The following is a 12048-nucleotide window of genomic DNA, read 5'->3' as shown; positions in this document are numbered from 1 at the left end:
ATCTCCTAGGCCCAGTCCCTCTTCTGTGAGCAACAGACTCCCGGGTATGTTGGGGGGCTGACACATCTGGCCAACAATCCCTCCCCAACCTCCCCCACAGCTGGGTGAGGCCACAGACTCGACTTGGGCTCAGGAGGGGCTTCAGGGAAGGCCCCTAAGTGGGGGACTAGAGCTGGTGCACCTCGGTGTTTGTGCCCTTCCCTCCATCCCATCTATTCCACCTGGAATGCTGATGTGAGAGCTGGAACCCCAGTCGCCATGCTGGCTCAGAAGGTGACCTTGAGTACGGAGGCCCCCGCACCAGAACAGCAGAGAAAAGAGGAACCTGTGTACTCGGGGCGCAGCCCTCCGGCACCTGGCACCCCTACCTCTCTTCCCACCGACATCTGCTTCACCTCCGGGTTTGCTGCCCAGCAGCCCCACACATCCTCCCCACCGGCAGGACATTCTTGGACGCAGGGATTTCTAAGAATTCTGATCACGGAGGGTCCCCAGCACCCGGGATAGTGTCCAGCCTAGCTGGAAGGCTAGGTCCTATAGACTGCTCTCCCCGGGCCTTCCCAGCTAGTGAGTCCATGAAGAGCTTTTCAGGACTAAGGTTTCTGTGGTGGGTTTCTGTCCCCTTGAGACCCCCCCCAAGGCCTGAGTACCACTGGTGTACAGCACGGAAGAGGCCACAGCATGTCCCCTATTGGGTGGAGGGTGCCAGCCTGCCACAGTCACTGCTTGGTGAAGTGTAACACGGGGGCTGGCAGATGGCGGGAGGGGGGAGGACACAGCTGAGAAGCAGGGATGCCCCCTCTCCCGGGGGGGGGGCCGCAAGTCCTGACCACTCACAGCACAAGCCACCAATACCCCAACGGAATCACAGAGGCCCACACCCAGCCTGCCCGCACTCTCCCTCCTCACCTCCCACCTGCTCCTAGGATGGCAGTGAGAGGTGGGCAGGGACCCCACGGGGGCTGGTTGTCCACGGCCTCTAGAGCCCACGGCTACCCCAAAGGCACTGCAGCCGACCCCAGCTAGCAGGAGAGGGGAAGTGCGGAGAGAAACGATGTGGTGGAAGGGATTGTGCACTTTGTACAGAAGTCTAGGAGCAGAGAATGTTCTAGAACCACATGGCTAAGAGCAGCTGCCCTCAGGGAGGTGTCCCTGGTCCATGCATGGGGTCAGGCCTCACATGGCCCAGGTGGCCAGGGTTGACACACATGGACCTTCCAGCCAGGTCACCAACCGCAGGGTGGGCTCGCAGGCAGATGACCCCAGATGTGCCCCCTTCTCCCTCAGAGCCCAGGAGGGCACCTGGGGCCCAAGGCTGGCTGACTAACCCATGCCCCCTCCCCCGACCCCCCTTCCTTCCCCAGCTAAAGATAACATGGGACAGCACAGGGCTTTCACAAACAGGGACAGTGGGCACACCCCCACGAAACTCAGGACCCACGGCGGCGGGTGGCCCCAGAAGTCTCTAGAGCCAAGGCAGTGCCCTGTGGCCCCTGGGGGCCCCTCGGGAAGACACAGGAACCCGATGGGGGCAGAGCTGACAGGCAGGGACGATCCAGCCACGTCCGAGCTCTCCAGCCGCATCCAAGCTCCCCAGCCCTACCATGGGAGGGCCTCTCGGTTCCACGAGACATCATCACCCCAACACAGCAGCAGGGCAGGTCTTAAAGAGGACAGAGGACACCTGCTGAGCACCCACTCGAGGCCAAGACAGGACTTCGGCTGATTCCGTATCCACTCTGGGGCCAGCACCCGCCAGCTGGTGTCTGCACGCCGCTAACGGGCCCCGGGCCATCCCGTCGCTGGCACGACTAATGCCGTGGACTTTCGCTCTACCCACTGAGACTCTAAGAACCTCAGGCTGTTCTCCCCTACAATAAGGTTGCAGGGACCACAGGCAAGGTCAGAGGGCGAAGCCATGGAGCTGCCACGGACACTGTGGTCCGAGGACTGGACCTTGACCTTGGCAAGGTCCAGCTGGACAGCTGGAGAAACCCCGGCTGGAATGAGGGCTGGTCCCCTGTGGAAAGACCCGGTCACCGCTGAGGGCACAGGTTCCCATGGACCAAGAACCCAGGTGGAGCAAGCAGCCGAGGACATCCCAGCACACAGGGAAACGAGTCACCGCCGGTGAGAATCAGCAAGACCACAGCCCCAGGGACGGCAGATGGTGGGGGGACCGGGCGGAGCAGACCAGGTGGCTAAGGCCCTGCTCCCGTGCAGGGGCGGAGGCTTCCAGAAGACAGTCGCCCAACTACGGAAGTGCAGACTGATCCCCATCTATACACGCCCTGTAAATTCCAGGAGCCCCACTCATGCGTTGTGAGATCAAAGGGTAGGGCCTACGTTTCCATTTTTCTAATCTGAGAGCGACTGAAACCACACCAGAACCGGGGCGCACGCTGAGCTGTCCCCACGACCTACCTTCCCTCAAAGGGAGGCAGGACCTGTGATGTGGCCGGGGTGACAGGACAGTCCTGTCGCTCATGCTCTGAGGACAGGCCCTGGTCAGTGGGACGGGAACAGGGTCCCCCAAGACGTGGGCTTTGAAGCTGACCATCCCCAGGCTGGTCCCTCTGAGTCTCCGGCCCCAGCCTAGCCTCCACCGCCACGCTGGGCAAAGGACCCGGCTGAGCTGCACCCAAATTCCCAACCCACGGAAACCACGAGGTAACAGACACAGGTGTCTCTCGGACTTGTGGCACGGCAGTAGCGGGCTGACCATGGCTCTCACCAAGTAATCGTCAGGTCGGTATCCCGAAGAGCTCCCGGAAATAGCGGAAGGCAACGGGGGCGTAGGTCTTAACTGAAGTCCTGGAAGTGGGTGGCGGGGGTGAGGTTGCTGCCTTCACTGTGGGGCAAGAAAGGAGGCTGGTGAGGGACAGGGATGCTGTGGGCACCTCTCCCACTGCCGGGGCCCAGGGCGGCGCCTGAGGCCTCCCCTAGTGTGCAACCCAGCAACCAGCACAGAGCTCCCTGGGGCCAAAGGGCATGGCCGGTCTTCGGCGGCATCCCGGTATCCACTCCCTCCCGTGCTAAGTCCACTGCCGGCCTCTCGTGACTGCTCAGCCAGTGCCTGCGGGTGGAGCGCAGGTGTGATGGCAGGATCCCAGGCAGCCACCTGGCAACACTGGCTGGAAAAGCTGCACGTAAGAATGGAAGAGCCCCTAGAGGGGACAGGGGACCCCAACACCAGGGAGCCGCCTCAGACCCCTGCACCGCCCGGCAGTGTTCTTCATGTGAGAGAAAAAGAAACTTTATGTTTTCTTTTCCTATTTTTCTTAAAAATCGCTGTTAACTGCATCTCTCTGATTCAGCAGAGAGCTTAGAGCATGACTGATATGGGGTCCGACCTCCAAGCCAAGAAGATGGCAGGAGAGGCCCGAGCTCTTCCCCGGAGAAGAGAAGGAAGCGCAGAGAGAGCAGCAGGGCTGCTGAGCACCGACGGTCGCTCCCCGGCACGGGGCCTGGGCCTACCTGGGGAAGAAGATGCTCTCCACGACGTAGAAGTCCTGCATGAGCACGTCGCGCTCCGGCTTAGAGCTCAGGTTGCCCACGGTGTAGCCGATGCCCAGCTGGATGGCTCCCTTCAGGGTAGACGAGGTGGTCTGCGGGGAAAACCCAATGCATCAAGACCCGCGCCCCCAGGGTGACAGACCCCAGGGCATGGAGATCGGGCCCCTGCCCAGTACGTGTCACAGACGCGCTGACCTCTGGGCTGTCCCTGAGCTCACATGACCACACAGCAAGGAGGTGGCCTGGTTGAGACTACAATACACCTCATGCGGCCCCAAGGCCTGTTTCCCATCAAGGTTCTAGAAGGTTCCAACTTCTCAAAACTGTTCCAACTCAGCTGGGGTCTACTGTCAGGATTTTCTTGGGGGGGGGGCACATAAACGTACACGATGACACCCAGACTTCATGTCTGCAACCCGGGTTCCTTATACCCACTCTCCCGGTGATTAGCATCGTTGCACTGGGCCAGCAACACTGCTGCTCTGTGCCTCAGTTTCCCCGCCCCACAGCTGGGTGTGGAGATGGCGGTACAGGCCATCCGGGGCTGCTGGCATTATGTGGCCTAGAAGCCTGGGCTGAAGTCTGCCCGGACTTGGGAAGGAGGGGATGGGAGCGACAGGTCATGGGGACGGGGGTGTGAGTCTGGGCTCATGGAAATCTTCTGGAACTGACTGTGGTGACAGCTGGACACACTGAGAACACGCTAGAAACCATCAACTTCGTGCTGCCCTCATGACCTCTCGGCCAGCTGCTCCGTTAGGAGTGCTCCCCTGGCCCCGCCTGGCCTGGCCTCACACGAGCTTCCCATCAGCTCAGCCTCGCTTTCCGGGGGAAGGAAGAACTGCATTTCCCCCTTCCCCAGACAAGCCGGGAGGCCCAGAGGGGCCAGGGGCTCGGACAGGGCTGCCAGCGATGCCTGTGATATCCGTGACAGGCAGCAAGGACCTCACCAGGACCAGGGGCCTGCGTGGAGGGGCTTGTCTTGAGAGCATCTGCCTCCAGCAGGACCCGGACATGGGCACGGAGCATCCCTGACCCTGTGGGGGTCCCCGGGACGGCTGGGAGTCCCCCCCCAACCACTGAGGGCAGAGGGGAACCTTCTTGTAGGTGGTTTCACCAGAGGCGTCCACACCCGATGACCCAGCTTCTTCCCGTGGCCAGGACCCGGCTGTCCAGTCCATCAGTGGGGCCTGGAGAAGAGGAAGCAGGAAAATCAGCAAAGGAGGCGCCACCAGGCCAGTGTGCCCTGGAAATCCTGACCAGACGGGCTGAGTCAGTGTCCTCACCAGGCATGTGGCGCAGAGGCTGCTGGGGGCGGGCTGTCACCAGCAGGGGCCACACCACCCAACCCTGCACATCCAGAAGGGCCTACACCCAGACCAGCGACTTCCAGCTCCTCGAGAAAAGCAGGAAGATCGGCAACCCCAGCCCTTCCGCGTGCATGGGGGAAGCAGCCTGCTTCAGGGGCTCCCGGCACTGCTGGCACTGGGCCGGGTCATTCCCGACGGCCCCACCCCTCAGGCAGCCTTCCCCATCCCAACAACCTTAGATGTCCCCAGACATCACAGTGTCCCCTAGGACAGAGTCGCCCAGCTGAGACCCCTGGGCTGGAATGACTGTGAACTGCGGGGAGAGGTCCCACTGGCCTGGGCCTTCTACACGGGGACAGCCATGTCAAGGCATGACGAGCTGTGTGTGAGCGACTCCCCAGAGGAGAGGGGTGGCAGGGGGCCCAGGCTCAAGGCCCGGCTGGCCAGCAGAGGGAGCTGGTGCCCCTCCAGTCCATTGGCTGGACTGTCACAGACGTTGACATCCCCCGTGCACCTGCCACCATCCATGGGGCCCATGCTGCCTGTCCTGCCTCCAGCTGACAGTGCTCAGACCCCGCCCGACCCGCATAGCCCCGCTGCCCCACGCCGGGGTCTGGGCAGCCCCACTAATGCCCCCCCTTCACCCCTCAGCTCCACCGCCCTGTGTTCCGCACACCGGCCACCATGGGGGTGGGCTCTCCTCAGCGATGGGAAGGCGCCGCCCTCACCGGCTCCCCACTGCCCTGTAGCTGCTCCCTCCAGGAAAGACCTCCCCACAGGACCCCACGTGCCAGGTGGTATCTAGGGACATGGAGGTCTAGGGGCCCGGCGGCCGGCGCAGGCACCGGGATGCCACACCTGGAGGCTCCAGGAATGCTGGGACTCACAGACACGCTCCCACAGGCTCCTTTAAGCACCAGAGACAGTGCTGGGCCTCCCACCCACGCTACCCCCATGCGAGGGCAGCCCAGGCACACACTTGTCCCGCTTCCTTCCTACCTCTCCGCCCCGGGTCTCCTGTCCCTCTGTCCCTTGCTGTCTGGGCCAGGTCCCACCCGCTCCCCTCCCTGAAACTCAAGATGCTGACCGGGACTGAGGGAGGGGCCCAGGGAGGCACAGTGAGCTGCCCAGAGCCACAGCACACTCACCTCCGTCGGGGCCATCTTCTTCTGGGCCAAGCCTGCGGGAGAGAAGGGAGAGGCTTCAGCCCGGAGAAGGGGCAGCCTGCCCTGCCTTCGCTGCACGCAAGGTGCCCACGGCCTCGCTCAGCTCCCCCGCGCCCCTAAAGAGGGACGTGTGGACTTCAAGGTGGGAAGTGGGCACCGACCCCCGAAGACATCAGGTCCCAGCGGCAAGCGACTGGCTGAATTGACACAGTGCTGTCTACACCCGTGGGTGGGAGCTCCGCACTCAGGCCGCGGGGGATATCAAGTAACCCACGGGTCCAGCTCCTGTCCACACAGTACCCTGGAGAAAGCTGCTTGCCACGGGAGAGGCTCACAGTGAGGTGCAGGTACGTTTGTCTCTTCCGGACCCTTCCCTCCCATCCCGCTCCCCATGAGGCCACCCACTGACCTCTCTGAGCCTTAGTGTCCTCGCTGGGCATGCTGGCTTCTGCTGAGAGAACTATCTGTTCAAGGAGTGCGGATGGCCGCTCCCCACAGATATGGGCTTTGCGCGGGGTAGGGGGCAAGTCAAGGCCCCAGAGGTGACCCTGGGTTCCCAGGGGGCCTGGTGTCCTCATGAGAGGGAGGCAGAGGGTGGGGGTCCCAGAGACGGGCAGACCCCGCGCAGCCGGCAGGAAGGATGTGGGGGGGGGTGGGCCTGGGGAGGCTGGAGCCTCCCTGGGACCCCGTGGGGGGGGGGGGGGGGTGGGGACCAGCCCTGCCCGCGCCAGGTTTCAGCCTGTGAGACCATTTGAGGCTTGCGACCTCCAGTGTGTGCTAGTCAGCGTGTGTGGTTCCAGACCGAGCTGTGCTGATCTGTCACAGCTGGAACAGACGCTAGTAACCGCGGGGTCTACCATGGGTCGGGCTGGCAGAAGGCAGGGGGGCAACCAGGACAGACACCCTCCAGGGCTCCCAGTCGGAGTGGGGACGGGAGAAGGGCCTAGACGGTGGAGCGAGAGCCAGGAGGATGACTTGGGAGGAGGGGTCAGGTCGCCAAGGGAGGATTGGGGCCTTTTCCCCCAGGAAGGCGGGAGCCCTGGAGGGCTGTGGGCAGAGGAGGGAAGGACCTGACTCAACTGCTCGCGGGCGCCCTCTTGTGCCGCCGCGGGGAAGATGGACAGGGCGGGGTTTGGGGGCGGAGGGTGAAGGCAGAAGCGGGGAACCAGGGTGGAGGGAAGGGTTCTGGCGGTTCTGGTCCGGGTGGGAGACGATGGGCCTGGGCCAGGTGGAGGCAGAAGAGAGAGGGGTGGCAGACTCCGGCAGGTGGGAAGCTAGGGCGGACGGGCTCTGCTCACTGGAGGCAAAGTGAAGAAACCAGCGAGTCCAGAACCCACGGCTCTGAGCGATGAACAGTGCAGGGCGGCCTCAGTGAGACGAGCTTCCAGACGGGAGCAGGTGTGGGGACGTCAGGCGCCTGCAGCTGAGCTGCGTGAGACCTCCGGGACCAGCCCGACCCCCAAGTCCAGAGCTCAGGGCAGGGCCAAGCTGGACACAAGGCGGGGGCATCGTCCCACCAGTAGGGAGTGGACGAGGCCGGCAGGGAGCGGAGCCAGAGGGGAGGGACGAGGCCAGGGGACCCCGCACGGACACTGGGGGATGGCACCCCGGGGCAGGTCTCAGCCCAGCAGAGGAGGGACCCACTCCACTTCTAACACCAGGTCGGGCCAGAGGCTGGGGACAGGGGAGGTGACTGCTGATGGAACGGGGTTTCCTTGGGGGATGAGAATGTTCTAGAATCAGTGTGGTCAGCTGCACCGCATTGTGAATACACTAAAAACTAAACTGTAACCTTAAAAGTATGAATTATGGTTTATGAATGATGCTTATGGAAAAAATGAGCCCAAGAGGACCCTCAACCTGGGGTAAGCCTGGGGCAGGCAGGGTGGGGGACGGGTGTCCTCTTTCAGCCATAACCACCACTGCCCTGGGCCTCACCCAGATGCCGGCGATGGTCCAGAGGAACAGGCTGGGTGGGTGACTGGCCAATGCCAGGGTCACGGTCGCAGGGGCCACCAGGGGCCACCCTAGCCAGAGGTCGAAGCCGACAGACCAAGGCTGGTCACTTGCCCAAGGCCCCAAGCGCCCATCCGCAGGCCAGTGTGGGTGTGGGACTTCCCAGCCTGGGCTGGGCGCCCTGGACTCAGGAATGAACCTGGGCCCATCCTGAGGCTTGGCCAAAGACAAGCAGGCCATGGAAGGTGCTAGAAAGCGGACTTGTTATTTGCTGGTTTTACATCTGGGGTGTGGGAGGAGGAGGAAGAGAGAAGGAATGAGGCCAGAGGTAGAGCACGCAGAACATTCTGGACATGGCTTGGGGGCCCCTGCAGTCCCCTCCCCTTCCTGGCCAGCCTGGGGCCTCTGGGCCCTGGAGCCCACCCAACCGTGCCCACCTGTGACCTCTGCGGCCCCCAGCCCTTGACCCTGGGGCTCTCTTCCCGGACAGTCCAGGCCCCCCCCCAAACGACTCCACCTGCCCCTGAGTTCTCCCAGCTTGTCGGGGCGGCCTGGTGGCTCCCCTGCACGTCCAGGCCACGCCGACCCCAGCGTCTGGCATGAAGTCCTGCCCGGGTCGGTCTCACCTGGGGATGCCTCAGGGTCACCTGCTTCATACCCAGGGGCCCCACGACGGCCACACTCCTCCTGTCTGATCCACACTCTGGCAAAGGAGAGACACGCCCTCCCACCTGGGGTGTCCAGGACCCACACCAGCAGGGGCCATGGCAAGGCTATACGCTGGCCTAGGGTCGGGGTGGGGGTCCGTGTGCCCCACCACAGCCTGACGCCTGCAAGCACCCCTGCCGCTCTCTCCAACACCCCCGAGCCCTCGAGGGTTTTGTGCACCTTCAGAAGGTGGTGGCTGCTCTGGGAGGGTGGGCTGGGGAGGCCCCGTGGCCCAGCCCCGTGCTCCCAGGCCAGGCACGACAGGCAACCTCGAGCTCCTCCTAGCCCGAGACAAGACCCATTCTCTTCAGAATGAGCCACCCCATTTTGAGGAAATAAAGTTTTAAAAATAGCCTGGGGAGGGAGAGAGTGCCAGGCTGGGCCAAGACCTGCCCCGGGACATGGCTTCCTAGCCACCGGGCGGAAGGTAGGGGGCGGCCAGGGCCCAGAGAGTTCGGGGTGAGGGGGTGACCCCCTGCTTCCCCCACTCCCTAACCCCTGAGCTAGCCCCTGCGGCCCACCGCTGTGTGACCTCAGCAAGTCCCTCCACCTCTCTGAGCGGCTTTCCTCTGGTCTCTTCTGTACCCCCGTGGGTGAGCAAGGGTAGGGCTCCCAAGCTGGGCCCCCTCTCCCTAGCCCACCATCCCTCGCCACAGTAGGATCACTGCCCTACCCTGCAGACCCTGTCCTGTCCTTCCGGGCAAAAATGACACCAACCCCCAGGCAGGAGGCCTCCTCCCTCAGGGCTTGGCCTGCCCTGAGCAGGTACCTACTAATGTTTGTTGACTGACTGACAGATGGATGGACAGACAGACACCCTTTCCTCTCCCCTGGTCTCCAGTCCACCCTTGCCCCAGGCCATCCTCCCTGCACTGGCCACAAGAGGGCACCCATGAGCACCCGAGTCAGGTCCCTCCCTCGCTTGCCCACAACCCTCTAGGGCTCCCACCACCCTCTAGGGTCCCCAAGCCCTGCGTGACTTGTCTCATCTCCTCCCCTGCCCTCCACTCCTCCCTCTCCCCAACTCTGCTCCAGCCATACAGGCCTCCTCACTCTTCCTCCGACATGCCTGGGTCCTGCCGCAGGGCCTTTGCACAGTTTGCCCCTCCCCCAAACACCACTCCCAAGACACTTGTAGGGTTTGCTAACTTGCTTCATCCAAGACCTGGCTCAAATGTTACCCCCTCTTCAAGCTGTCCCCCAACCACTTCGCCCAAAACAGCCCCTCTGAGGTCACTCTCCTCACCTCCTTGGCCTTCTCTGTCTCCCAGACACACATCAGCACCCAGTACCTCCGTGTTATGTACCTCCCACCAAAGGGAGACCTGGTCTGCTCAGTCACCCCCAACACACACCTTCAGAGCTCTCTGAGCGCAGAGTCTCTGCCGGACACGGGCAGCAGGTGGGCAGGCATGAGGTCTAGCAGCTCCATGCGGGGGCTGTGCCCCTCCTGCCCAGGAAGGGTGCCGGCTCTGCGTGACTCAGAGCCACTGAGAGAGCACAAGGACAAGGCAGGCAGGGCCAGCAGCCCCGAGAAGCCAGGAAGTGGTGCTGAGGCCCAGCCACACACACGTCCCTGATCAGCTGGAACCATCGGGCTGCCTGGGGCCTCCCGTGGCACAGGCCTCCAGAGCAGGGCCCCGCAGGGAGGGTGTGGGGAGGCTGGGAACCCTGGGGGCAGTGCCAACCCTCAGCCCTGGGCAGCCTCGGCCCACCAGGATGCTCATGAGTCACGCTTGCAAATCCTCTCTCTGAACAGGAAGAAAGGCTCCCAGGGCCAGGTGAGGACGGCCGGTTCTCTGCAGCCACGAGAGACTCTGTGCCCCGGAAGGAACCGTGGGGCGCAGGGAAGGCCGGCGGCCTCCGATTCTGCCCTCTACGAGCCCGGAGCCCCCGGCGCCCAGAGACTGGAGACCCCGCGTGGAGAGGCAGGCCGCCCCCAGCTGAGGGCTGGGACCAGGGTGCGGGAGCCTCCTGGGTCCCGGGCGGCCTGCTGACCACGGCTGCGTGACCGAGCCTGGGCGTGGCTGGCCCAGGGACATGATCCCAAGCAGACTCGCAGCCGTCTTCTCCGGCACTGAGCTCTGGGCAGTCTGTGGTGCGGCCACGGCTGACGGACGCAGGCATCCCACTGACTCGTGGAGAGCGTTTCTAGAAAGGATATGAGGATCTACTGCCAAGGGCTTCTTTGGGGACGGAAAAAAGAAATAGAACTTGAACTCCTCCGTCCAACTTCGATGCCTTACATTCAAAAAAGCATTAAATATATTCAAACGCTGGATTGTTCCGTCTTACAAATAATGAGGCACCCCCCCCACCCCCTGTGCTGCCCCAGGACGGACCCCGAGCCCACGACACTCAGGGTGGGAATCAGACTCAGACGGTCACACCGGGTGTGAGTCCACGCGTGACACGCCCAGACCAGGCTCCTCCATGGACGGGAAGGGCTCGCTGGGGCTGGGGGACAGGAATGGCTGATGGGGACGGGTTCCTCTTGGGTGACGGAATGTTCTGGAACTAGACAGTAGTGACGGCACAACACAGCAAATGCAGCAGCACCCACGGAATCGTGTCCTTTAAGAGGATGAATTTATTTATTTTGGAGAAAAAGAGAACAAGAGTGCGCATGAGCTGTGGGAGGGGCAGAGGGAGAGAGACCCTTAAGGGGACCCCCTCTGACTGTGGAGCCCCATGTGGGGCTCGATCCCACGTCCCTGAGATCTTGACCTGAGCCAAATCAGGAGTCGGATGCTCAACCGACTGAGCCACCCGGGCGCCCCGGGAGAGTGAGTTTTACGGTTATGTGAACGCATCTCAGAAATGAGTCCCTTCAGTTGCAAAACCACTGCCCAATGAACGATGCGCGCCAACTGGAATGTTCTCCGGACCCCACCCCTCTGGCAGGCAGTGCTGCAAACGAGCGGACAAGCGGCCCAGGTCACGCCGTCCCCCGCACGGAGGCCAGAGGGGCCAGACGCCACCTGACGTCGCGATCTTACTCTGCGGCCATCATCCTAGAGGCAGCGAGATGGGGGTTTGAAGACACTCACCCGGGTCGAAAGTGAAAAGCCCTACGATCCCAGCTCAGAATCCAGAAAGCCATTCGGCAAAATGCAACCCGAGTTTCACGTACGAAAACTATTAGAAACCAGAGAAACAGACAGAAACGGGCAGATGAGGGAGAAGAGCCGCTTTACTTGAAAACACAGAATAAAGTGAAAACCCATGACAAAAACGCAACGTTCACGGCAAGGGGAGGGGTGCGGCCAGGAGCTGCCGCTGCCATGGGGATGCCGGCCAGCACGGTAGGACAAGGAAAGCGAGACGGAACGGAGACCCGAAAGAAAGACGACCTTCTAGAAAGTCCAGGAGAACCGAAGGGCCAACCGTCG

General features: G+C 62.7%; 1 protein-coding gene across 1 annotated transcript in view; it reads right to left on the bottom strand.

Moving 5' to 3' along the window:
* The window catches only part of PIP5K1C (phosphatidylinositol-4-phosphate 5-kinase type 1 gamma), a 50763-nt gene that overhangs the window by 21165 nt on the left and 17550 nt on the right, over window positions 1-12048 (bottom strand). The window contains 8 exon segments of the mRNA XM_053447809.1: window positions 2735-2752; window positions 2754-2808; window positions 2810-2851; window positions 3478-3608; window positions 4614-4651; window positions 4654-4693; window positions 4695-4706; window positions 5975-6006. Of these exon segments, the coding sequence (XP_053303784.1) occupies window positions 2735-2752; window positions 2754-2808; window positions 2810-2851; window positions 3478-3608; window positions 4614-4651; window positions 4654-4693; window positions 4695-4706; window positions 5975-6006 (368 nt within the window).

This window comes from Lutra lutra, chromosome 1 (assembly GCF_902655055.1).
Source record: "Lutra lutra chromosome 1, mLutLut1.2, whole genome shotgun sequence".
Lineage (NCBI taxonomy): Eukaryota > Metazoa > Chordata > Mammalia > Carnivora > Mustelidae > Lutra > Lutra lutra.
This window is presented reverse-complemented; position numbering and strand designations above follow the sequence as displayed.